Genomic DNA, 27,934 nt, shown 5'->3' on the forward strand with positions numbered 1-27,934 from the left:
CAGATACAGTGTCGTTCCTGATTAAAGATGTTGTAGATACAGTGTCGTTACTGTTTAAAGATGTCGTAGATACGTTGCCGGTCCTGTTTAAAGTTGTCGTAGATACGGTGTTGGTCCTGTTTAATGTTGAGGGTAGACGTTTACAGCCAGTGAGATAGTGCCATGGCAGTGACATGGTGCCTGCCATCTAACTGCTTCCACAGGTATTTTGCCCTCAGTAGGGGGGAGACGTCAGGAAGCCCACCTGACCTTGGACTGACTGAGATCCTTAAATGGCCAATTACTCGCCACTCACTTATGGGCCTCCTGCCACCGCTGGTATTTTACTGATGGTAGAAGATATTGACGCCCTTTGTAAGCTCACCGGGGATCCTCCTGTTCAGGATATTCTGTGCCCAATGGAGACGAACCTCCCCCATGGTATCCTGCTCCTACTTGACGTTGGGGACTGCCTGGAAACCTAGCAGTGGCCACCACTCCCATCTGATCAGTTGACAGCTCTCCAATGTGGGACTTTTTCTCAGATGGGAGTAGAGGTTTCATCCTGAGCCAATTAATGACCCAATGGAAAGAAAATGGCTGCAGAGCAACGTGGCAAAACGGTGGTGTACTCTCCCCAAAATTAATCAAAGTCTATCCCCAGAGTACACTTGAATAGTACAGATACATTTCAGAGGGAGCTAGATAAGTTCTGAGGGAGAAGGTAATAGAGGGTTACAGTGATAGATTTTGGTTAGAAAACTGCACAAGTGGAACATAAACACCAGCATGGACTGTTCAGGCTGAATAAACTGTTTTGTGCATAACCTATATAACCCTAAATAATCTGGTCAGTATTATACGTTTTCACTCCCTGGACGCATTTTTGATGCTATCGCAGAAAGTAACATTTCAATTTCACATGACTAAATTTGAAATCCCAATTTTCTTTTACCTAAGTTCATCCATGTAAAGAAGCTAAGAGTGCTGTTTGGCACTTTTTAAATTGCAGTGGTTGTTATGCAGCAATGATCAACACAAAGTGCCTTGTGATTTTCTTTATTTACCCATCGCAAGTAGTAAAGACAGAAATGTGAATGAATCATGTTTAACCTCCAATTAAACCCTGACTCTAAAGCATTGCATGGACCATAACAGGCAATGAACAGAGACCCACAACAGAGTTGAGCTTCTATAATGATGGTCTGCTCAGAAAGCTCTCAACAGGCCTGCAGGTGTTTCGACTACAGGCCTTTCCATAGCTGCTCCACAGTGAGAAACCCCCAAAGGAAACACTTAGAAAGGGTAATCAGGCTGGTAATGATGATAATCGAGACGGACTATAAACCCTAGAATTACAATACCTCTTACTTAATTTAACAGGGACATGTTTGAATATTGGACAGGTGTGCTGTTTTGTAGAATTGTTTACTTGCTGTTAAAGTGAACGATTCTGTCCCGTTAGTACTCATTTTGAGTGCTTGTTTTTTTTCCAACTAAACAGCACAAAGAGAAGGGACCTGGAGAAGGGTCAAATGTTTCATGAAGACTATTAAATTCTTACCTTATTCACACTTTCTAAACTGATAGCAGCAGAAACTTGAGTCAGGGTATAATCATCAGGCTTATACAATCAAGAAAGCCATCAGGGTTCTTTAAGCCATTTAGGATCCCAGGTTCTTAAGATCCCAGGGTCCCAGGTTCGATTTTTGCCTTGGGTCACTGTCTGTGCGGAGTCTGCACGTTCTTCCCGTGTCTGCGTGGGTTTCCTCCGGGTGCTCCGGTTTCCTCCCACAAATCCTGAAAGACGTGCTGTTAGGTGAATTGGACATTCTGAATTCTCCCTCCGTGTACCCGAACAGGCACCAGAATGTGGCAACTCGGGGATTTTCACAGTAACTTCATTGAAGTGTTAATGTAAGCCTACTTGTGACAATAAAGAGTATTATTATTATTATTATTAATAAGATAATTCTGTATTTGCTAAAGTATATGCTAAGATGTCACACTAATAACAACTTATGCAGGGGCAGCACAGTAGCATGGTGGTTAGCGTAAATGTTTCACAGCTCCAGGGTCCCAGGTTCGGTTCCCGGCTGGGTCACTGTCTGTGTGGAGTCTGCACGTCCTCCCCGTGTGTGCGTGGGTTCGAGGGCCGAAGGGCCTGTTCTGTGCTGTACTGTTCTATCTATGTTATTCAGCTAAATATTTGACAATTGCTTTTAAATGTTTAAATGCGCAACTTAACTGCAATTTAACCATATTTTTGTTCTCTTTTGATGTTGTAACACCAATTATAATGGTGAAATTAATTAAATGAGAATGAGTTATTTGACGATAAGAAATCAAGTGAATTGTTTTGTAAAGAGCAGAATATTTGTTTGGAAAGCAGATGTATTACCAAAATAAGCAGTAGCTTTCAGGGCTGGATAGTCTGTTTGATTTAGTATTCCAATTCAATTCAGTTGCATTAACAGCATTTATTAGACCTTTCTGATTTCTAAATGGAAAATGTGGCGGCCCAAGAAAAATAAACTGGAGTTGGAATGGACGACCATGTCAATTATAAAGGCAATAAAAATAATGCACAATTCACAGAGAAAAATAAGGGGCAGAACTCTCAAGTGGAATTTTCTAAAGTTAACATATTAATAAGGCCAAGATGATCCGAGGGATGAACGGAGTTAAATACAGTAAAGAGATACAATTATTAGACGATTTATATGAAGCATATCTAGACTGCAGGTTCAGATGACCAGAGTTTTTCAACTTTTAAAATGTAATGGAAGATTGTGCAGCAATATCCAGCTCCTGCCAACTTCAAATTCTCATACTAGTTCCACATCAATGAACACTGGGAAACTTCTCATTTCCATTTTTCAACATAAATCTGCCTAATGGATTGACATTACATTCAAAGTAAGTGACATTATTGGGATGTATGAGGCCATTGAAGGACCACACGATCTATGCTCAGTGTACTGGCTGTGGGTCAATGGGATGTGGGTGACTAGGGCCAGCATTTATTTCCCAACTCTACGAGGGGCGACTAGCGAGGAATATAAACACTGACAATATTTAAATATATAAAAAGGAAGAGAAGTTAAAGTGAGCATAGGCCCTTAGAAAATGAATCTGAGGAGTTAGTTATGGGAACAAAGAAATGGCGGAGGAGTTGAACAGATATTTTACCTCAGTCCTTAAGATGGAAGATACTTCGAACATCCCATTAACGTTAAAGAATGCAGATGAGGAATTAAACACCATCGCTAGAGAAGGAGTATTAGACAAACTAATGGGACTAAAGGCAGTAGGTCCCCTGACCCTGATGATTTGCATCCTAGGATCCTAAAAGAAGTAGCTACGGAGATAAAGGATGCATTGGACAATTTTCCAAATATCCTTGGATTCTGGAGAAGTTCCGGAGTATTGGAAAACTGCCAATGCGACAACCCCATTTAAAAAGGGAGGGAAGCAAAAAGCAGTTAACTATAAGCCAATCAGCCTAACACTTATCGTGGAAAAATGTCAGAATCAATTATTAAGGACATAATAGCAGCACATTTTGAAAATCATAATCGAGTTAAGCAAAGTCAGCATGGCTTCATGGAAGGGAAATTGTGCTTGACTAATTTCTTAGAGTTTTTCGAGGAAGTCTCCAGCAGGGTGGATAGAATGTTGGCCCTCATTTCAAGGGGGTTGGGGTATAAGAGTGGGAAAATCTTGCTGCCACATGTGGAGCGCTGTGAGCAGTTTTGGTCCTCTTATTTGAGGAAAGATATTATTTCATTGGAGGGGGTTCAGAGAAGGTTCACTGGGATGACCCCGGTATGGGGGGATTGTCTTCTAGGCCAAGGTTAAACAGGTTGGAATCTAGAATAATGAAAGGTGATCTCATTGAACCACACAGGATTCCTATGGGGTTTGACAGGATAAACGCTGAGAGGATATTACTCCTCATGTGAGAATCTGGGAGCAGTGGGCAGAGTCTCAGAATAAAGACAAGCCAATTTCAGACTGAGATGAGGAGGAATTTCTTCCCTCAGAGGGTTGTGAGTCTTTGGAACTCCCCGTCACAGAGAGCTGTGGGGACAGAGTTCCTGTGTATATTTAAGGCTGAGATAGATTCTTGATCAGAAAGGCAATCGAGGGTTACGGGGAAAGGGCAGGAAAGTGGACATGAGGAATGCTGGATCAGCCATGATCCGGTTTAGGGGCCAGTTTAGCACAGTGGGCTAAGCAGCTGGCTTGTAATGCAGAACAAGACCAGCATCACGGTTCAATTCCCCTACCGGCCTCCCCGAACAGGCGCCAGAATGTGGCGACTAGGGGCTTTTCACAGTAACTTCATTGAAGCCTACTTGTGATAATAAGCGAATATTTATTTTATTTATTTATATTTATCCTATTGAATGGTGAAGTGGGCTTGAGGGGCCGAGTGGCCTACTCCTGTTCTTATTTCTTATGGTCTTTATATGGCTAGTTCAGTTCAGTTTCTGGTCAATGGTAACCCCCAGGATGTTGACAGTGTGGGATTCCGCAATGGCCATGCCACTGAATGTCAAGGAGAGATGCTTGGATTCTCTTTTGTTTGAGGTGGTCATTACCTGGCACTGGTGCGATTGTTACTTGCTACAAGTCAGCCCAAGACTAGATATTGTCCATGTCTTTCTGCATTTGGACAAGGATTCTTCAGTATCTGAGGAGTCGCGAATGGTGCTGAAGATTGTGCAATTATCTACAAACATCCTCACTTCTGATCTTATGATGGAAGGGAGGTCATTGATGAAGCAGCTGAAGATGGTTGAGCCTAGGACACTCTGCTGAGGAACTCAGGCAGTGATGTCTTGGAGTTGAGAGGATTGACCTCCAATAACCACAACCATCTTCCTTTGTGACTCCAACCAGCGGAGAGTTCCCCCCTGATTCCCATTGACTCCAATTTTGCTCGGGTTCCTTGATGCCACACTCAGTCAAATTCTGCCTTGACGTCTGTACATGTGGAGTTTGCACATTCTCCCCGTGTCTGCGTGGGTTTCGCCCCCACAACCCAAAGACGTGCAGGGTTGGTGGATTGGCCACGCTAAATTGCCCCTTAATTGGAAAAAATGAATTGGGTACGGAAAATTTATTTAAAAAAAAAACAAAATGCTGCCTAGTAATCTCAGGATTGCTACCAATGCCACGAGCTAGTCAGAGTAGGAATGTCAGGATAGATAGGATGAATGGTTGGCTCGAGAGTTGGTGCAAGAGGGAGGGTTTCAAATTCCTGGGGCATTGGGACCGGTTCTGGGGGAGGTGGGACCAGTACAAACTGGACGGTCTGCACCTGGGCAGGACTGGAACCGATGTCCTAGGGGGGGTGTTTGACAGAGTTGTTGGGGAGGGTTTAAACTAATGTGGCAGGGGGATGGGAACCAATGCAGGAAGTTGGAAGGTAGTAAAACAGGGACAGAGCAAAAGGAAGTAAAGGGGAAAGTGTAAGGCAGAGAAGCCAAAGTCAAAAATCCATAAGGGCGACAGTACAAGGTACAGTGACTGAGGGGAGCTCAGCGAATAGGCCCAGTAATGCTAAAAGGAATAAAACTGGAGATGTTAAGATTCAAAACAGAGGAGAAAAAAAAACAACATAAGTGTACTTTACCTGAATGCTCGTAGTATTCGGAATAAAGTAAATGAGTTGATGGCGCAAATGATCGTGAATGACTATGATTTAGTGGCCATTATTGAAACATGGTTAAAGGATGGTCACGACTGGGAGTTAAATATCCGAGGGTATCAAACTATTCGGAAAGACAGAGTGGATGGTAAGGGAGGCGGTGTTGCTCTGTTATTTAAGGATGACATCCGGGCAATAGAAAGGGATGACATTGGTGCTATGGAGGATAAGGTTGAATCCATTTGGGTGGAAATCAGGAATAGTAAGGTGAAAAAGTCACTGATAGGAGTAGTCTATAGGCCACCAAATAGTAACATTATGGTGGGGCAGGCAATAAACAAAGAAATAACTGATGCATGTAGAAATGGTACAGCAGTTATCATGGGGGATTTTAATCAACATGTTGATTGGTTTAACCAGGTCGATCAAGGCAGCCTTGAGGAGGAGTTTATAGAATGTATCCGCGATAGTTTCCTAGAACAGTATGTAATGGAACCTACAGGGGAACAAGCGGTCCTAGATCTTGTCCTGTGTAATGAGACAGGATTGATTCATGACCTCATAGTTAGGGTTCCTCTCGGAAGGAGCGATCACAATATGATGGAATTAAAAATACAGATGGAGGGTGAGAAGGTAAAATCAAATACTAATGTTTTGTGCTTAAACAAAGAAGATTACAATGGGATGAGAGAAGAACTAGCTAAGGTAGACTGGGAGCAAAGACTTTGTGGTGGAACAGTTGAGGAACAGTGGAGAACCTTCCAAGCGATTTTTCACACAGCTCAGCAAAGGTTTATACCAACAAAAAGAAAGGACGATAGAAAGAGGGAAAATCGACCGTGGATATCTAAGGAAATAAGGGAGAGTATCAAATTGAAGAAAAAAGCATACAAAGTGGCAAAGATTAGTGGGAGACTAGAGGACTGGGAAATCTTTAGGGGGCAACAGAAAGCTACTAAAAAAGCTATAAAGAAGAGTAAACTAGATTATGAGAGTAAACTTGCTCAGAATATAAAAACAGACAGTAAAAGTTTCTACAAATATATAAAACAAAAAAGAGTGGCTAAGGTAAATATTGGTCCTTTAGAGGATGAGAAGAGAGTTTTAATAATGGGAGATGAGGAAATGGCTGAGGAACTGAACAGGTTTTTTGGGTCGGTCTTCACAGTGGAAGACACAAATAACATGCCAGCGACTGATAGAAATGAGGCTATGACAGGTGAGGACCTTGAGAGGATTGTTATCACTAAGGAGGTAGTGATGGGCAAGCTAATGGAGCTAAAGGTGGACAAGTCTCCTGGCCCTGATGGAATGCATCCCAGAGTGCTAAAAGAGATGGCTAGGGAAATTGCAAATGCACTAGTGATAATTTACCAAATTCACTAGACTCTGGGGTGGTCCCGGTGGATTGGAAATTAGCAAACGTGACACCACTTATTAAAAAAGGAGGTAGGCAGAGAGCGGATAATTATAGGCCAGTGAGCTTAACTTCGGTAGTAGGGAAGATGCTGGAATCTATCATCAAGGAAGAAATAGCGAGGCATCTGGATAGAAATTGTCCCATTGGGCAGACGCAGCATGGGTTCATAAAGGGCAGGTTGTGCCCAACTAATTTAGTGGAATTTTTTGAGGACATTACCAGTGCAGTAGATAACAGGGAGCCAATGGATGTCGTATATCAGAGTATCAGTACAGGGCACCCTCCCAGAATCAGAGTATCAGTACTGGGCACCCTCCCAGAATCAGAGTATCAGTACTGGGCAGTCTCCCAGAATCAGAGTATCAGTACTGGGCACCCTCCCAGAATCAGAGTATCAGTACAGGGCACCCTCCCAGAATCAGAGTATCAGTACAGGGCACCCTCCCAGAATCAGTATCAGTACTGGGCACGCTCCCAGAATCAGAGTATCAGTACAGGGCACCCTCCCAGAATCAGAGTATCAGTACAGGGCAGTCTCCCAGAATCAGTATCAGTACAGAGCACCCTCCCAGAATCAGTATCAGTACAGGGCAGTCTCCCAGAATCAGTATCAGTACAGGGCACCCTCCCAGAATCAGTATCAGTACAGGGCACCCTCCCAGAATCAGTATCAGTACAGGGCACCCTCCCAGAATCAGTATCAGTACAGGGCACCCTCCCAGAATCAGTATCAGTACAGGGCACCCTCCCAGAATCAGTATCAGTACAGGGCACCTCCCAGAATCAGTATCAGTACAGGGTACCATCCCAGAATCAGTATCAGTACAGGGCACCCTCCCAGAATCAGTATCAGTACAGAGTACCCTCCCAGAATCAGTATCAGTACAGGGCACCCTCCCAGAATCAGTATCAGTACAGGGCACCCTCCCAGAATCTGTATCAGTACAGGGCACCCTCCCAGAATCAGTATCAGTACAGGGCACCCTCCCAGTATCAGTATCAGTACAGGGCACCCTCCCAGAATCAGTATCAGTACAGAGTACCCTCCCAGAATCAGTATCAGTACAGGGCACCCTCCCAGAATCAGTATCAGTACAGGGCACCCTCCCAGAATCTGTATCAGTACAGGGCACCCTCCCAGAATCAGTATCAGTACAGGGCACCCTCCCAGAATCAGTATCAGTACAGGGCACCCTCCCAGAATCAGAGTATCAATACAGGGCACCCTCCCAGAATCAGTATCAGTACAGGGTACCCTCCCAGAATCAGTATCAGTACAGGGCACCCTCCCAGAATCAGTATCAGTACAGGGCACCCTCCCAGAATCAGAGTATCAGTACAGGGCACCCTACCAGAATCAGTATCAGTACTGGGCACCCTCCCAGAATCAGTATCAGTACAGGGCACCCTCCCAGAATCAGTATCAGTACAGGGCACCCTCCCAGAATCAGTATCAGTACAGGGCACCCTCCCAGAATCAGAGTATCAGTACAGGGCACCCTCCCAGAATCAGAGTCAGTACAGGGCACCCTCCCAGAATCAGTATCAGTACTGGGCACCCTCCCAGAATCAGCGTATCGGTACAGAGTACCCTCCCAGAATCAGTATCAGTACAGGAAACCCTCCCAGAATCAGAATCAGTACAGGGCACCCTCCCAGAATCAGAGTATCAGTACAGGAAACCCTCCCAGAATTAGAATCAGTACAGGACACCCTCCCAGAATCAGAGTATCAGTACAGAGCACCCTCCCAGAATCAGTATCAGTACAGGGCACCCTCCCAGAATCAGTATCAGTACAGGGCACCCTCCCAGAATCAGTATCAGTACAGGGCACCCTCCCAGAATCAGTATCAGTACAGGGCACCCTCCCAGAATCAGTATCAGTACAGGGCACCCTCCCAGAATCAGTATCAGTACAGGGTAGCCTCCCAGAATCAGTATCAGTACAGGAAACCCTCCCAGAATCAGAGTATCAGTACAGGGCACCCTCCCAGAATCAGAGTCAGTACAGGGCAGTCTCCCAGAATCAGTATTAGAACAGGGCACCCTCCCAGAATCAGTTCTGGGCACCCTCCCAGAATCAGTATCAGTACAGGAAACCCTCCCAGAATCAGAGTATCAGTACAGGGCAGTCTCCCAGAATCAGAGTATCAGTACAGGGCAGTCTCCCAGAATCAGTATCAGTACAGGAAACCCTCCCAGAATCAGAGTATCAGTACAGGGCACCCTCCCAGAATCAGTATCAGTACAGGGCACCCTTCCAGAATCAGTATCAGTACAGGGCACCCTTCCAGAATCAGTATCAGTACAGGGCACCCTCCCAGAATCAGTATCAGTACAGGGCACCCTTCCAGAATCAGTATCAGTACAGGGCACCCTTCCAGAATCAGTATCAGTACAGGGCACCCTCCCAGAATCAGTATCAGTACAGAGCACCCTCCCAGAATCAGTATCAGTACCGGGCACCCTCCCAGAATCAGTATCAGTACAGGGCACCCTCCCAGAATCAGTATCAGTACAGGGCACCCTCCCAGAATCAGTATCAGTACAGGGCACCCTCCCAGGATCAGTATCAGTACAGGGCACCCTCCCAGAATTAGTACAGGGCACCCTCCCAGAATCAGTATCAGTACTGGGCACCCTCCCAGAATCAGTATCAGTACAGGGTACCCTCCCAGAATCAGTATCAGTACAGGGCACCCTCCCAGAATCAGTATCAGTACAGGGCACCCTCCCAGAATCAGTATCAGTACCGGGCACCCTCCCAGAATCAGTATCAGTACAGGGCAGTCTCCCAGAATCAGTATCAGTACAGGGCGCCCTCCCAGAATCAGAGTCAGTACAGGGCACCCTCCCAGAATCAGTATCAGTACAGAGCACCCTCCCAGAATCAGTATCAGTACAGGGTACCCTCCCAGAATCAGTATCAGTACAGGGCACCCTCCCAGAATCTGTATCAGTACAGGGCACCCTCCCAGAATCAGAGTCAGTACAGGGCACCCTCCCAGAATCAGTATCAGTACAGGGCTCCCTCCCAGAATCAGAGTATCAGTACAGGGCACCCTCCCAGAATCAGAGTCAGTACAGGGCAGTCTCCCAGAATCAGTATCAGTACAGGGCTCCCTCCCAGAATCAGTATCAGTACAGGGCAGTCTCCCAGAATCAGAGTATCAGTACAGGGCACCCTCCCAGAATCAGAGTATCAGTACAGGGCACCCTCCCAGAATCTGTATCAGTACAGGGCACCCTCCCAGAATCAGTATCAGTACAGGGCAGTCTCCCAGAATCAGTATCAGTACAGGGCTCCCTCCCAGAATCAGAGTATCAGTACAGGGCTCCCTCCCAGAATCAGAGAATCAGTACAGGGCACCCTCCCAGAATCAGAGTATCAGTACAGGGCACCCTCCCAGTATCAGTATCAGTACAGGGCACCCTCCCAGAATCTGTATCAGTACAGGGCACCCTCCCAGAATCAGAGTCAGTACAGGGCAGTCTCCCAGAATCAGTATCAGTACAGGGCTCCCTCCCAGAATCAGAGTATCAGCACAGGGCACCCTCCCAGAATCAGAGTATCAGTACAGGGCACCCTCCCAGAATCAGAGACAGTACAGGGCAGTCTCCCAGAATCAGTATCAGTACAGGGCACCCTCCCAGTATCAGTATCAGTACAGGGCACCCTCCCAGAATCAGTATCAGTACAGGGCACCCTCCCAGAATCAGTATCAGTACAGGGCACCCTCCCAGAATCAGTATCAGTACAGGGCACCCTCCCAGAATCAGTATAAATCAGTACAGGGCACCCTCCCAGAATCAGTATCAGTACTGGGCACCCTCCCAGAATCAGTATCAGTACAGAGCACCCTCCCAGAATCAGTATCAGTACAGGGCACCCTCCCAGAATCCGAGTATCAGTACAGGGCACCCTCCCAGAATCTGTATCAGTATAGGGCACCCTCCCAGAATCAGAGTATCAGTACAGGGCACCCTCCCAGAATCAGAGTATCAGTACAGGGCACCCTCCCAGAATCTGTATCAGTATAGGGCACCCTCCCAGAATCAGAGTATCAGTACAGGGCACCCTCCCAGAATCAGTATCAGTACTGGGCACCCTCCCAGAATCAGTATCAGTACAGAGCACCCTCCCAGAATCAGTATCAGTACAGGGCACCCTCCCAGAATCAGTATCAGTACAGGGCACCCTCCCAGAATCAGTATCAGTACAGGGCACGCTCCCAGAATCAGAGTATCAGTACTGGGCACCCTCCCAGAATCAGAGTATCAGTACAGGGCACCCTCCCAGAATCAGTATCAGTACAGGGCACCCTCCCAGAATCAGTATCAGTACAGGGCACCCTCCCAGAATCAGCGTATCAGTACTGGGCACCCTCCCAGAATCAGTATCAGTACTGGGCACCCTCCCAGAATCAGAGTATCAGTACAGGGCACCCTCCCAGAATCAGTATCAGTACTGGGCACCCTCCCAGAATCAGTATCAGTACAGGGCACCCTCCCAGAATCAGTATCAGTACAGGGCACCCTCCCAGAATCAGTATCAGTACTGGGCACCCTCCCAGAATCAGTATCAGTACAGGGCACCCTCCCAGAATCAGTATCAGTACTGGGCACCCTCCCAGAATCAGTATCAGTACAGGGCACCCTCCCAGAATCAGTATCAGTACAGGGCACCCTCCCAGAATCAGAGTATCAGTACAGGGCACCCTCCCAGAATCAGTATCAGTACTGGGCACCCTCCCAGAATCAGAGTATCAGTACAGGGCACCCTCCCAGAATCAGTATCAGTACTGGGCACCCTCCCAGAATCAGTATCAGTACAGGGCACCCTCCCAGAATCAGTATCAGTACTGGGCACCCTCCCAGAATCAGTATCAGTACAGGGCACCCTCCCAGAATCAGTATCAGTACAGGGCACCCTCCCAGAATCAGTACCAGTACAGGGCACCCTCCCAGAATCAGTATCAGTACAGGGCACCCTCCCAGAATCAGTATCAGTACAGAGCACCCTCCCAGAATCAGTATCAGTACTGGGCACCCTCCCAGAATCAGTATCAGTACAGGGCAGTCTCCCAGAATCAGTATCAGTACAGGGCTCCCTCCCAGAATCAGAGTATCCGTACAGGGCTCCCTCCCAGAATCAGAGTATCAGTACAGGGCACCCTCCCAGAATCAGAGTATCAGTACAGGGCACCCTCCCAGTATCAGTATAGGGCACCCTCCCAGAATCTGTATCAGTACAGGGCACCCTCCCAGAATCTGTATCAGTACAGGGCACCCTCCCAGAATCAGTATCAGTACAGGGCACCCTCCCAGAATCAGTATCAGTACAGGGCACCCTCCCAGGATCAGTATCAGTACAGGGCACCCTCCCAGAATTAGTACAGGGCACCCTCCCAGAATCAGTATCAGTACTGGGCACCCTCCCAGAATCAGTATCAGTACAGGGTACCCTCCCAGAATCAGTATCAGTACAGGGCACCCTCCCAGAATCAGTATCAGTACAGGGCACCCTCCCAGAATCAGTATCAGTACCGGGCACCCTCCCAGAATCAGTATCAGTACAGGGCAGTCTCCCAGAATCAGTATCAGTACAGGGCGCCCTCCCAGAATCAGAGTCAGTACAGGGCACCCTCCCAGAATCAGTATCAGTACAGAGCACCCTCCCAGAATCAGTATCAGTACAGGGTACCCTCCCAGAATCAGTATCAGTACAGGGCTCCCTCCCAGAATCTGTATCAGTACAGGGCACCCTCCCAGAATCAGAGTCAGTACAGGGCACCCTCCCAGAATCAGTATCAGTACAGGGCTCCCTCCCAGAATCAGAGTATCAGTACAGGGCACCCTCCCAGAATCAGAGTCAGTACAGGGCAGTCTCCCAGAATCAGTATCAGTACAGGGCTCCCTCCCAGAATCAGTATCAGTACAGGGCAGTCTCCCAGAATCAGAGTATCAGTACAGGGCACCCTCCCAGAATCAGAGTATCAGTACAGGGCACCCTCCCAGAATCTGTATCAGTACAGGGCACCCTCCCAGAATCAGTATCAGTACAGGGCAGTCTCCCAGAATCAGTATCAGTACAGGGCTCCCTCCCAGAATCAGAGTATCAGTACAGGGCTCCCTCCCAGAATCAGAGAATCAGTACAGGGCACCCTCCCAGAATCAGAGTATCAGTACAGGGCACCCTCCCAGTATCAGTATCAGTACAGGGCACCCTCCCAGAATCTGTATCAGTACAGGGCACCCTCCCAGAATCAGAGTCAGTACAGGGCAGTCTCCCAGAATCAGTATCAGTACAGGGCTCCCTCCCAGAATCAGAGTATCAGCACAGGGCACCCTCCCAGAATCAGAGTATCAGTACAGGGCACCCTCCCAGAATCAGAGTCAGTACAGGGCAGTCTCCCAGAATCAGTATCAGTACAGGGCACCCTCCCAGAATCAGTATCAGTACAGGGCACCCTCCCAGAATCAGTATCAGTACAGGGCACCCTCCCAGAATCAGTATCAGTACAGGGCACCCTCCCAGAATCAGTATAAATCAGTACAGGGCACCCTCCCAGAATCAGTATCAGTACTGGGCACCCTCCCAGAATCAGTATCAGTACAGAGCACCCTCCCAGAATCAGTATCAGTACAGGGCACCCTCCCAGAATCAGAGTATCAGTACAGGGCACCCTCCCAGAATCTGTATCAGTATAGGGCACCCTCCCAGAATCAGAGTATCAGTACAGGGCACCCTCCCAGAATCAGAGTATCAGTACAGGGCACCCTCCCAGAATCTGTATCAGTATAGGGCACCCTCCCAGAATCAGTATCAGTACTGGGCACCCTCCCAGAATCAGTATCAGTACAGAGCACCCTCCCAGAATCAGTATCAGTACAGAGCACCCTCCCAGAATCAGTATCAGTACAGGGCACCCTCCCAGAATCAGAGTATCAGTACAGGGCACCCTCCCAGAATCTGTATCAGTATAGGGCACCCTCCCAGAATCAGAGTATCAGTACAGGGCACCCTCCCAGAATCAGTATCAGTACTGGGCACCCTCCCAGAATCAGTATCAGTACAGAGCACCCTCCCAGAATCAGTATCAGTACAGGGCACCCTCCCAGAATCAGTATCAGTACAGGGCACCCTCCCAGAATCAGTATCAGTACAGGGCACGCTCCCAGAATCAGAGTATCAGTACTGGGCACCCTCCCAGAATCAGAGTATCAGTACAGGGCACCCTCCCAGAATCAGTATCAGTACAGGGCACCCTCCCAGAATCAGTATCAGTACAGGGCACCCTCCCAGAATCAGAGTATCAGTACTGGGCACCCTCCCAGAATCAGTATCAGTACAGGGCACCCTCCCAGAATCAGCGTATCAGTACTGGGCACCCTCCCAGAATCAGTATCAGTACTGGGCACCCTCCCAGAATCAGAGTATCAGTACAGGGCACCCTCCCAGAATCAGTATCAGTACTGGGCACCCTCCCAGAATCAGTATCAGTACAGGGCACCCTCCCAGAATCAGTATCAGTACAGGGCACCCTCCCAGAATCAGTATCAGTACAGGGCACCCTCCCAGAATCAGTATCAGTACTGGGCACCCTCCCAGAATCAGTATCAGTACAGGGCACCCTCCCAGAATCAGTATCAGTACAGGGCACCCTCCCAGAATCAGTATCAGTACAGGGCACCCTCCCAGAATCAGAGTATCAGTACAGGGCACCCTCCCAGAATCAGTATCAGTACTGGGCACCCTCCCAGAATCAGAGTATCAGTACAGGGCACCCTCCCAGAATCAGTATCAGTACTGGGCACCCTCCCAGAATCAGTATCAGTACAGGGCACCCTCCCAGAATCAGTATCAGTACTGGGCACCCTCCCAGAATCAGTATCAGTACAGGGCACCCTCCCAGAATCAGTATCAGTACAGAGCACCCTCCCAGAATCAGTACCAGTACAGGGCACCCTCCCAGAATCAGTATCAGTACAGGGCACCCTCCCAGAATCAGTATCAGTACAGAGCACCCTCCCAGAATCAGTATCAGTACAGGGCACCCTCCCAGAATCAGTATCAGTACAGAGCACCCTCCCAGAATCAGTATCAGTACTGGGCACCCTCCCAGAATCAGAGTCAGTACAGGGCTCCCTCCCAGAATCAGAGTATCCGTACAGGGCTCCCTCCCAGAATCAGAGTATCAGTACAGGGCACCCTCCCAGAATCAGAGTATCAGTACAGGGCACCCTCCCAGTATCAGTATAGGGCACCCTCCCAGAATCTGTATCAGTACAGGGCACCCTCCCAGAATCAGTATCAGTACTGGGCAGTCTCCCAGAATCAGTATCAGTACTGGGCACCCTCCCAGAATCAGTATCAGTACAGGGCTCCCTCCCAGAATCAGAGTATCAGCACAGGGCACCCTCCCAGAATCAGAGTATCAGTACAGGGCACCCTCCCAGAATCAGAGTCAGTACAGGGCAGTCTCCCAGAATCAGTATCAGTATAGGGCACCCTCCCAGTATCAGTATCAGTACAGGGCACCCTCCCAGAATCAGTATCAGTACAGGGCACCCTCCCAGAATCAGTATCAGTACAGGGCACCCTCCCAGAATCAGTATCAGTACAGGGCACCCTCCCAGAATCAGTATAAATCAGTACAGGGCACCCTCCCAGAATCAGTATCAGTACTGGGCTCCCTCCCAGAATCAGTATCAGTACAGAGCACCCTCCCAGAATCAGTATCAGTACAGGGCACCCTCCCAGAATCAGAGTATCAGTACAGGGCACCCTCCCAGAATCTGTATCAGTATAGGGCACCCTCCCAGAATCAGAGTATCAGTACAGGGCACCCTCCCAGAATCAGAGTATCAGTACAGGGCACCCTCCCAGAATCTGTATCAGTATAGGGCACCCTCCCAGAATCAGAGTATCAGTACAGAGCACCCTCCCAGAATCAGTATCAGTACAGGGCACCCTCCCAGAATCAGAGTATCAGTACAGGGCACCCTCCCAGAATCTGTATCAGTATAGGGCACCCTCCCAGAATCAGAGTATCAGTACAGGGCACCCTCCCAGAATCAGTATCAGTACTGGGCACCCTCCCAGAATCAGTATCAGTACAGAGCACCCTCCCAGAATCAGTATCAGTACAGGGCACCCTCCCAGAATCAGTATCAGTACAGGGCACCCTCCCAGAATCAGTATCAGTACAGGGCACGCTCCCAGAATCAGAGTATCAGTACTGGGCACCCTCCCAGAATCAGTATCAGTACAGGGCACCCTCCCAGAATCAGTATCAGTACAGGGCACCCTCCCAGAATCGGTATCAGTACAGGGCACCCTCCCAGAATCAGTATCAGTACAGGGCACCCTCCCAGAATCGGTATCAGTACAGGGCACCCTCCCAGAATCAGTATCAGTACAGGGCACCCTCCCAGAATCAGAGTATCAGTACTGGGCACCCTCCCAGAATCAGTATCAGTACAGGGCACCCTCCTAGAATCAGTATCAGTACAGGGCACCCTCCCAGAATCAGTATCAGTACTGGGCACCCTCCCAGAATCAGTATCAGTACTGGGCACCCTCCCAGAATCAGTATCAGTACAGGGCACCCTCCCAGAATCAGCGTATCAGTACTGGGCACCCTCCCAGAATCAGTATCAGTACTGGGCACCCTCCCAGAATCAGAGTATCAGTACAGGGCACCCTCCCAGAATCAGTATCAGTACTGGGCACCCTCCCAGAATCAGTATCAGTACAGGGCACCCTCCCAGAATCAGTATCAGTACAGGGCACCCTCCCAGAATCAGTACCAGTACAGGGCACCCTCCCAGAATCAGTATCAGTACAGGGCACCCTCCCAGAATCAGTATCAGTACAGAGCACCCTCCCAGAATCAGTATCAGTACTGGGCACCCTCCCAGAATCAGTATCAGTACAGGGCACCCTCCCAGAATCAGTATCAGTACAGGGCACCCTCCCAGAATCAGAGTATCAGTACAGGGCACCCTCCCAGAATCAGTATCAGTACAGGGCACCCTCCCAGAATCAGTATCAGTACAGGGCACCCTCCCAGAATCAGTATCAGTACAGGGCACCCTCCCAGAATCAGTATCAGTACAGGGCACCCTCCCAGAATCAGTATCAGTACAGGGCACCCTCCCAGAATCAGTATCAGTACAGGGCACCCGCTGAAGCGCTCAGCAGGACTGAGGGAACTGAGTGGAAAAGCCAGCGGAAAGACAACAAGAAAGGCAAGAGACAGGTGACTGGAGACTGATACGCAAGTCAAAGCTTCGAAATATATAGCAGCTGCAGAGGAATAGGAACTTATTAATGGTTAGGAGTGTTTCAGGCAGCATTTTGCAAATTCTCAGAGCTCTTTGCATGGGATGGAGATGCTTCAGAAGTGAGGGTTCGACACCAACGCAAATGTTTGTTTCCCGGCACAGATTGAGTAGAATTGCCACAGCCATCTACCGAGAACTGTCTTCACCTGAAACATTGAACTGCTCAGTGTTTTCTGCGTTTTATGTTTGTGATTGTGATTTCCAGCATCTGCAGTATTTTACTTTTGATCAACATTATGAATAGTCAAAAAGGGTGCACCCTGATACTGGCTATTGGTCAATTCAGTAATGTTCTGGAGTGCAGAACTGGTTCCAATATTGACCCCTAAGGAGCTGGCTTGATAATCCCAATATTATGTCCAATCAGGCACTTAGATTTTGGATATGGGTTCCTCATTTACCAACATATCCTGGATAAGCATTTATTCCATCAGTTTGTACATCTGCCCCCAAACCTTCCCGAACAGGCGCCGGAATGTGGCGACTAGGGGCTTTTCACAGTAACTTCATTGAAGTCTACTCGTGACAATCAGCGATTTTCATTTCATTTCCTGCCTCCATATCTACAGCCAACGAATACCATGTCAGAACTGTGACTGAAGTACATCCTAAACAGGTACATTATGTCAAACTTTAAAACATTAAATAAGAAATAACTGAAGTTATGAAATACCGAGCAGTTATTTCCATAATAGAATTATTATGCATTAGAAAAGGGAATAGTAGTATATGTTTACTTGATCAGTGTTTTAACGTTCTGAATTTAGACATTCTTACCCTTCCTAATAAATACTTTTGTTTCACATAACATTTGCAAAAACATGTTCTGGTACACCTTTAATACTAAATGCTATAAAGTATATTTAAAGAAAAATGCTATGAACATTTAATTAGCTATTCAGAATAAAATCAAGAATAGTCTCTTTCTTGTAGTGAAATCCCAGATGATGTAGTATCAAGAGGGAATAAATTCCTAACAGTCTGCAATCATCCACACTTTTCAATAATCTTTTTCACAAATACTTCTGCACTGAGACAAACATTAATTAATTAATTGATGAATTAATACTGGCCACTTATATTTCTGTTTGTAGCCAGGGAGGAAAGTGCCAGGGAGCATTCAATGCACTGTAAAACAGAATCTAATCCAACTGGAAAAACAAATAAACACTCTGCCAAATCAGGGAATGAACTATTCACACTGGGGATTACAGCATCTTGACATTTTAGAAAGGGATAAAAAAATCATAAATGAAGACAAATGGTTTAATGGCTTACACGCTCACAGAAAGCCCCATTGTTCTGGAGCCCTCTTATTTCACCAATACAGAGAATTTAAAAAATAATACAAACACACACTTGTTTTGTTTGTGGTTCCGAGCTGAATATGACTCCTGAAAGTCTGCATAAAGAACGTGAACAGAGAAGACAATTCCTTCTCAAATCCCTGGCATTAAGCCTATTCTCCAAAAACCTGTGAAGTTGTTTGTCCATTAGATTAGCATTATCAAACTTTTAGGATGAAAGACACACCAGTGGAACAATGCTACACCCTTTCTGTCTCATTATTATTAAGAGTACTTGTCTGTACCCAAAGGAACACATTAAGCCTGCCAAAAGAATGTGCGAAGACTAAAGTATATTTGAATGTTGCAACAGGACTATTGAGTCTTTATTTTGAGCTGTGTACAGCAGTGAAATATTTTAAAGGCAACACATTTTAATTGCAGACAAACTTTCAATAATGTCTTTTGGAAGGGCTCCAGAGGGTTTTTATAAGGTTGCCTGTTGCCTCTTCATGAACTATAGGGCAGCCACCAACTATTTTCTTTACAATGCAGTTCTGCATTCGTGCAAAGCTGTCAGGGTCATTTTTATGGATCAATTAAGTGTGGATTCACTTTAAAATATATACATAATCACAAAAATACAAAAGCGAACCGCAGCAACAAGTAACAACCCAACCTCCTCCCCCCCATCCTCCCGAACAACAGCCCCCACACACCTCACTGACACCCCGGTACCCGCCAATCCACCTAACCCGCACATCTTTCAGGACTGTGGGAGGAAACCGGAGCACCCGGAGGAAACCCACGCAGACACGGGGAGAACGTGCAGACTCCGCACCGACAGTGACCCAGCCGGGAATCGAACCTGGGACCCTGGCGCTGTGAAGCAACAGTGCTAACCACTGTGCTACCATGCTGCCTGGAACATAATTCCCTTTGGTAACTGGTATGCTCCCTCCAAGTCTGCAAACCCCCCCCCCCCCCAACCCCCGCCAACAATTCCCAGAGGTGCTCTATCCCCACCTGCCACCACCCCCAGAACCTCACATCCAACCCCGCCGGGCCCAACTACTGTATCCCAAGATAGCGAAAACCTGCTCCCAACAACCAAAAAGGCAGTTCCCCAGCCTCCTCACCTTTACCCACGCATTAATTGGAAATCCTTGCTTTTCCCCATATTCAGCTTGTACCACAAAAAGCGGCCAAACTCACCCAGAATCCCCACAATCCTATCGAACTCTGAACTGGGTCTGCAATATACAACAGGAGAACATTTGCGGAGAAAGAAACTCAATGCGCACCCTCTCTCTGCTCAATTCCACTCCAGCCCTTCAACCCTTCAGTGCAATTGGCAGCAGCTCTATCTCTGGGGCAAACAGCAGGAGGGAGAGCTGCTTGTCATCCGGTGTAACCCAAAGTAACCTGATCTAACCTTGTTCATCCGAACACTCGCCTTAGGTGCCTTGTACAGCAGCCGAACCCAATCCATAAACCCAATCCACTGGCCAAACCCGAAGCGCTCCAATATCGCAAACAAATACTCCCATTCAATCCGATCGAACGCCACCTTCTCCATGTCCATTGCCACCACTACTTTCACTTCCCGGCCTTCCGAGGGCATCATAATGACATTCAGCAGCCTCTGTACATTTGCTGACAACTGCTGTCCCTTCACATACCCACCTAGCCCTCTCCTATCACCTCCGGCATGTAATCCTCTATCCGTGATGCCAGCACCTCCGCATCTCCTTTAGTAACACCTCACGCGCCACCAAATATTTCCGGTCCACCCTCAGAATGTCCTCCACCAATCTCAGCCTCTTAGCCCACTCCACTGACTCCCTGTGCCCCCCGCCCCCCCCCCCCCCCCCATCGATATAAATTCCCCTCTCACCACCACTTTCAGCACCTCCCACCCCGTGGAGGCAGAAACCTCCCCCGTATTATTCAACTCCACATCATTTCGGGTGGTCACCCTCTCAAAGACACCCTTGGCCGCCGGTAACCCCACATCCAACCTCCACTGTGGAAGCTGAGCCTCCCGCTGCACCACGATCACCGAATACTCCGATCCAACCATCCCCGCCAACAACACCTTGTCTAAAATAAAGAAATCAGGCAACAGGATCTGAAGGCAGGGGAGCCGCCGAGGGCGATGGTGGTTAGGCTGCATCGTTTTCTCAACATGGAGAAGATACTGAGATGGGCGCAGGAACTGAGAAAGTGCTCCTGAGAAGGGAACGTACTGGGAATCTATCAGGACCTGGGTGTGGATTTGACCAAGCGGAAGGCCGGTTATAATTGGATCACGGCGGCCCTCTACAAGGAAGGAGTGGGGTTTGGAGTGTTGCATTCTGCTCGTCTGTGGGTTGCGTACCAGAATCACGTCGGAGGAGGCAGTGAATTATTTTTTTTCTTAAATTTAGAGTACCCAATTCATTTTTTTTCCAATTAAGGGGCAATTTAGAGTGATCAATCCACCTACCCTGCACATCTTTGGGTTGTGGGGGTGAAACCCACGCAGACACTGGGAGAATGTGCAAACTCCACACGGACAGTGACCCAGAGCCGGGATCGAACCTGGGACCTCGGCGCCGTGAGGCAACAGGGCTAGCCACTGTGCCACCATGCCACCCTAGGAGGCAGTGAATTTATGAGAGACCATGGACTGGGAGCTGTGTGAGAACATTGAACTTTGGAGATGTTGGGATTACACGATGTTCGGATTGTTGTATTTAATGAACCTTAAGGTGGCGGGGGAGGGTGGGGTGGAGGATGGGGAGAGGAAGGTGGGTGGGAGGAGGGGGAGGGTGGGAGGGGGGGAAGGGTGGGAGGAGGGGGGAGGGTGGGTGGGAGGAGTGGGAGGTGAGGGAGGAGGGGGAAGGGATGGGTAGGGGGAGGAGGAGGGTGGGGGTGGGTGGGAGGAGGAGGGTGGGGGGAGGGGATGGTGTGTGGGAGGAGGGGGAGGGTGGATGGGGGAGGGAGGATGGGTGGGGGGAGAGGAGGGTGGGTGTGTGGGGGAAGGGTGGGTGGGGGGAGAGGAGGGTGGGTGTGTGGGGGGAGGGTGGGTGGGAGGAGGGTAGGGTGGGTGGGAGGAGTGGGAGGTGAGGGAGGGGGTGGGTGGGAGGAGGGGGGAGGGTGTGTGGGAGGAGGGGGTGGGTGGGTGGGGGAGGGCTGGGTGGGAGGAGGGGGAGGGTGGGTGGGAGATGGGGAGGGGAGGGTGCGTGGGAGGAGGTGGATGGGAGGGTGGGTTGGAGGGGGAGGGAAGGGTGGGTGGGTGTGAGGAAGGGGAGGGTGGGTGGGTGGGGGAGGGGAAGGTGCGTGGGAGGAGGGGAGGGGAGGGTGGGTGGGTGGGTGTGAGGAGGGGAGGGTGGGTGGGGGGAGGCGAAAGTGCGTGGGAGGAGGGGGAGGGGAGGGTGCATGGGAGGAGGAGGAGGGGCTGGAAGCAACAGAAGCAGCTGTATGGCTGATCTCAACCTGATTGAGCAAAAGTGCATGAGGTCATCACTCTAGTTGTTGGAACAAGAATACAAAGGCGGGGAGAAAGGATTATAGAGAGGATTGGCGATGGACAAGAGAGGCTAGGATATCTTTCGCTGTTTTGGTTGAGCATGGAGTATTTGAAGAGGGCCTGAGACTTGACAGCACTTGCTATGATCTAAGACACTGACTTCAATCCCTCAAATAAAACATGTTACCTAGTTTCCTCATTACAACATACCTGGAGGAGGCAGTGTGGGAATTGTAGCAAGTAGGCTGCACAGACTTGAATGCACATGTCGTTGTGTTGCTGAGCGAGTAATAGTTCTGTGTATTATGTAAGGGTCCTTCCTATTTAACATAGAACATAGAACAGTACAGCATAGAACAGGCCTTTCGGCCCTCGATGTTGCGCCGAGCATTGTCCGAAACCAAGATCAAGCTTTATTCTGGGTTACTCCCATATTCCCCCTTTTGAAATATTTTGCCATTACATTGTTGATCCATGGATGTTTAATGGACCTGTGACTTTTACGCAAAGCAGTCTGTACCTTTATTTCAAATTGAAAGATCCAGAAGGCTGTCCTGTTTTGAGCTGGAGATTGAAGATTGCCTGGCATCACTGCTGACTCGGTTTGATTGATCTGGCTGGCAGCCAATGAATTGGCCCAAAAGGATGTCCTGTGCCCGGTAACAGGTGGTGATTGGATCTGATCCCACTGGAACATTTTCAGAGTTACAAGGTTCCATTTTGGATGGAGGGATCTAACTAACTCTCTTCAGAAAAGATCAAACTAAACTTCTACAGCAGGCCACTGAGAGGGCTGACTCTCTCTCCCGCAAGTCTGGGTGGCGGACAGCTATGATTTCTGTAAATTATAAATGGATACCCTAAGAATCCTTACTTAAGGAAAACCACGTTTAGAAACAGCTCACCAGTGAAGAACTGCATCATCAAATTGTAAGCAAAACTGTTCATGAAAGCAACGTGGGTCATCTGGTTTTAATCTATCTTTTCAGAATTCCAGCATTTCCAGTCTTTTTGTTTTTATTTTCGTCGTGTTCTTTACTATTTATGTCTTTTTTTAAAAAGTGTTGACTTTTAACTGCTCTCCCTGTGAATAAATATGAATGAACATCTCTGCAGGGAGATCATATATTCTACAACCTTATAGGGCACTTACTAATTCCTGGCTATCCTGCATCAGTGGTAGAAAGGTAGCCTTCAGTATAGCCATCTGATCCATGCTCAGATCTTGCCACAGGCCAATCAACTGGACCAACAGCTGGGTGCCACTCTTCAGCCTGGTGAAAGCTTGGTACAAGTTGGCCTGATTCTCTTCCGCAGCATCAGCAAGAGCTGTAAGCTGAAACAAATGCAACAGTAATTATATCATATTTATTCAAATAACAAACCTTACATTTCCAAAAGGAGCCCTTTGAAAAAAAATACACTGCTAGTCACAAGGGTCCCATTAAAAATACTGGCAATGATACATGGAAAAGGGAAAGGAAATTAAACTTCTAATGATGTCAATTAAAAGAATGCATGACATGATACCATACTGGTTGTAAAATACTCTTTCAATGAACAAAGATTATAAATTTAGAGCAAAATCCATGTCACAACTGGCAAGCTGCTGACCTGGAACATTTCAATGGTTCTCTCACAGTCAGGATCCTCCAGCCAATTTCCTGAAGTGTTAGTGAGAAATCTCCTGACCGCTTCTCACCACTTCCTCACTGTCTGCACCTTTCAATCCGGCTTTTAATGTAACCATCTTCATGAGAGGAGCCAGGCAACTGCCCACTCATAGAGTCAGGTTATTTTAGTACAGCCCTCGCAGGGCCATTGTCTCTGAGAAATTAGTCAATATGACAGCAAATGCTGCCCACCCCCCCCCCCCCCCCCCCCCCCCCCCCCCCCCCCCCCCGGCAAATAGGAAAGAGCAATAATCACTGGCCTTGCGAATTTTGCTCAAATCCCATTGGATGAACAGAAATAAAGGCCATGCCATCAGAAATACAAATAGTTTTGTGAACATATTAATAATCTTAGATGTGGTATGCATTAGCCTGTTTTATGCAAATGATGAGTTTTGTTATATATTGCCCATTTAAGCCGGTCCATTTCCGAACTCTGAGAGATATCAGACTCGGGATCTGTGTCATGGGGCAATAATGCCCGGGGGCTTTTCACAGTAACTTCATTGCAGTGTTAATACAAGCCTACTTGTGACAATAAAGATTATTATCAGATTATAGAAGGGAAATCAGTGTTAGGCAGCAAAGTGCAGCTGAGGTTGAAGATCAGCCATGATCCAGCTGAATGGTGAATGTTTCCACCTGGATTTGGTACATTATGGCTCAATGTGCTTTACCACATAAATGGCATACCACTGACCTTTCAAACTATTAATTTTGTGTTTGCTTTTAGCTTTACACACAGTAAAGTTTCAACAGAATCATAGAATCCCGAAGGTGCAGAAGGAGGCCATTCAGCCCATCAAGTCTGACCGATCCTTGGAAAGAGCATCTACTCACATCCACTCTTCCGTCCACTCCACCCTATGCCTGCAACCCATAACCTGACCTGCATATCTCTGAACACTAAGGGGCAATTTATCATGGCCAATCCACCTAACCTGGACATCTTGGGAGAACATGGAAACTCCACACATGTCACGGGGAGAACATGGAAACTCTACACAGTCATCTAAGGCCGGAAATGTCCCCGTCACTGTGAGGCAGCAGTGCTAACCAGTGTGCCACCGTGCCACCCATAATGGAACAATGAATTGGATCAATAGCCGAGAGGTCACAAGCTCAAATTGCAGCACAGCAAAGGTTATGAAATTGAATCCAATACTAGACTAGTAATCTTTGAAACTGTTGTTTGTTTCCAAAAAATCAACTAGTTTACCAATATCCTTCAGCTGAGGGAAGGTGACACGCCACCCCATCCAGTCCTGCCAACAGCTAACTGCAGCCCCATCTGCTTGGCTGATCCTTAAATGCTTTGATCACATTCCAAAAAAAACAGGTTCCCTCCAGGACATCTGTAGGTGTTTCACATCGAAAGCCTACACGGAGCTAAACGTTTTTAAACTGAACAACAAATAAATGCAGCTCAGATCTGCCTTCTATCACCTTAGACACCATACATACTTTTTTTTAAAATGTCATGGCATGTGAACATCGAAAGGCTTCTATCCACTTTAAAGATAAATAGCTTTTAGTAACCTGTAATTGACAGCTTCCAGACAACCAGATGTCTGGTTTGATTATTTTCATTTCCCTTCATGCTTGAATGGTTCTCAAGTACTCTGTTGTGAAACTGAATAATGTTTATAAACATCTAGCTTTGATTGAAAGCTTGCAACCACATCAAAAACAGTGCTATATAATCACTGTTTATAGACACTGTAGTTAGTTACGGGGGGGGGGCATCTGTTGGGGGTGGGCAGTCTGGTGTGGGGGGGAGCTGAAATGGACAAGAATTGCATTGTGGGGGGGGGGTGGTGTGCCCTCCGATGAACTTGGGGGGCACCTGCAGAAATGCTTATCCTCTTGGCCTACCGCGAGATCCACCACATCAGGGCCATGCTGGGAAATACTTGTGCCAATCCACATCCATGTGAATCCTGGCCAAGAGGGCTGGAGAATCACAGAGGCGTGGGGAATCCAGTGCCCAGCCCGTCACAAGGATGCAAATGGGTCATTTTGACCTATTCCCATCCTCCCACCTGTGAACCTCAATGCCATCGGCAGCGGGGGACCGGACCATCATAAACAGATCGATGCCTCGTTTTCCCCCGATGCTGCAGTCTACACCGCATCTGGAACTCCACTACCAGCGGCGAGAGGCTGATAATCCAGCCCATGATCTCCACATCCAAATCATTGATACAAGGTGCGAGTCACCCAAAAAAATGTCATTTCTGACGTGTTTGGCAGGGTGATCCATGCAGGGTATCTTGGTGCAATCCAGACCATTATTCACCCGCATTGTGGAGACCAGTACTAATTCACGCCCGAGTGAGGCCTCGTTATGTGGCCGGTGACTACCAGGAACCAAGAGAATGCGGCCTCAAAGGGTTTGAGCGTATTTAAATATTATCCGAATCACACCCAGTGAGGGCGTGGTCCAAATCGCTCCGGATGTAGCGAGTCAGGGTTCATAATCAGCTTGCCGCTCAGTGCAAAACTGGTTTTGGGCCTCAGCCGCGCAGCGGGATCACCGCTGGCCGCATTGGGTTGGAAAACCGCACCCAGAGATTGTGAGCTTTGGGCAGCAGGACTGATCCTTATGGGATCCCATCAATCACAGCCTGCCAACCTGAGAATGATCCGTTTACTCCTACTCCCTGTTTTCTTTCCATTAGCAAATCCTCAATCCATGCCAGTATATTTCCCTCAATCCCATGTGCTCCTATTTCGTTGACTAATCTCCTGTGTGTGACCCTATTGAAATTCTAATCTCCAAATTGTGAGGGCACCCTGGGCTAGTGCGCCCGTACAAGTCCCCATAGTTCCCTCGCTAAATTGCCCGCGTCCAACAGTTCTTCTAAGAATGATTGTCCTCGCACTCGTGGGTATGTCTTTGTTTCCCCACAGAGGAAGCTTTTGACTTGCATGTGTTGTAACTCGTTCCCCCTGATCAGTTGGAGCCTCTCCATCAGCGTCGTCAGTCTGTCTTTCGTATTAATGTCCCTGACCGTCAGTGTCTGCCCCCGCCGCGTCCTGCCCCCACATCTTAAAAGTGATGTCCATTGTGGCTGGCGCGAGCCTGTGATTATTGCAGATGGGGCCAAAGTGGACATTTTGATCAGGATGTAGTGTTGTCTAAGTTGGTTCTACGTCCGGAATGTGGCTATTACCATTGGGCTTGTAGAGTGCTTGGCTGGTGGGAATGGGAGCGCTGCTGTGGCCAGGGCCCGGAGGGACGACCCTTTGCAGGAACTCTTCTCCATTACCCATTCTGCTTCTGGTTCCTTTACCCATCCGCTCACTCTTTCCTCTGTGGCTGCCCAGTGGTAATGTTGCAGGTTTGGGAGAGCCAGGTCCCCTTGATCGTCTGCACCCTCCCCACCAGGGTGTGAGTGTGTCACAACTCTGCAGGTCCTTCTTTACTTCCTCTACCAGACTTGTCAGGTTCCATTCGTGGGCAATTTGGATCTGCAGACAGTGGAATTTATTTTGGGCTTGTTTGAATGGCAGTCCCTCCAGCTCTGCCCCTCCGCCTTGCAGGTTCATTGGGAAGATTTCACTCTTGCTCAAGGTGAGTTTGTAGCCCGAGAAGGCTCCAAACTCCTTCATGATCCCTTCCAGATGTAGAGGAGCAGATCGTCTTCATAGAGCGAGACTCTGTGCTCTCTGTCCCCTCTCAGGATCCTCTTCCAGTTTTCTGCTGCTCTGAGGGTGATTACCAATGGTTCAATCGCCAGGGCGAATAGTAGCAGGGACAGCGGGCATCCCTTCCTGGTGCCTCTGTGCAGCTGGAAGTACTTAGAGATGGTGGTGTTGGTCCGCACATTTTTGGACTGTGGGAGGAAACCGGAGCAACCGGAGGAAACCCACGCAGACACGGTGAGAACATGCAGACTCCACACAGACAGTGACCCAAGCCGGGAATCGAACCTGGGACCCTGGAGCTGTGAAGCAACTGTGCTAACCAGTTCTAATGGTGCTTCTAGCCCCCACTTTCTATTCTCCCCATGACTGGCATGTCCAGTACATCGAACAACTGCTTCATC

General features: G+C 48.2%; 1 protein-coding gene across 4 annotated transcripts in view; it reads right to left on the reverse strand.

Annotated features, from left to right (window-relative positions):
- bbs9 (Bardet-Biedl syndrome 9) overlaps positions 1 to 27,934 on the reverse strand; it is a 537,991-nt gene that overhangs the window by 224,480 nt on the left and 285,577 nt on the right. For all 4 annotated transcript variants that reach the window (XM_038810386.1, XM_038810382.1, XM_038810384.1 and 1 more), the window contains one exon: positions 23,363 to 23,545. In XM_038810386.1, the coding sequence (XP_038666314.1) occupies positions 23,363 to 23,545 (183 nt within the window). The remainder of the gene's footprint in view (positions 1 to 23,362; positions 23,546 to 27,934) is intronic.

The sequence above is a fragment of the Scyliorhinus canicula genome, chromosome 10 (genome assembly GCF_902713615.1).
Source record: "Scyliorhinus canicula chromosome 10, sScyCan1.1, whole genome shotgun sequence".
In the NCBI taxonomy this organism is placed as follows: Eukaryota; Metazoa; Chordata; class Chondrichthyes; order Carcharhiniformes; family Scyliorhinidae; genus Scyliorhinus; species Scyliorhinus canicula.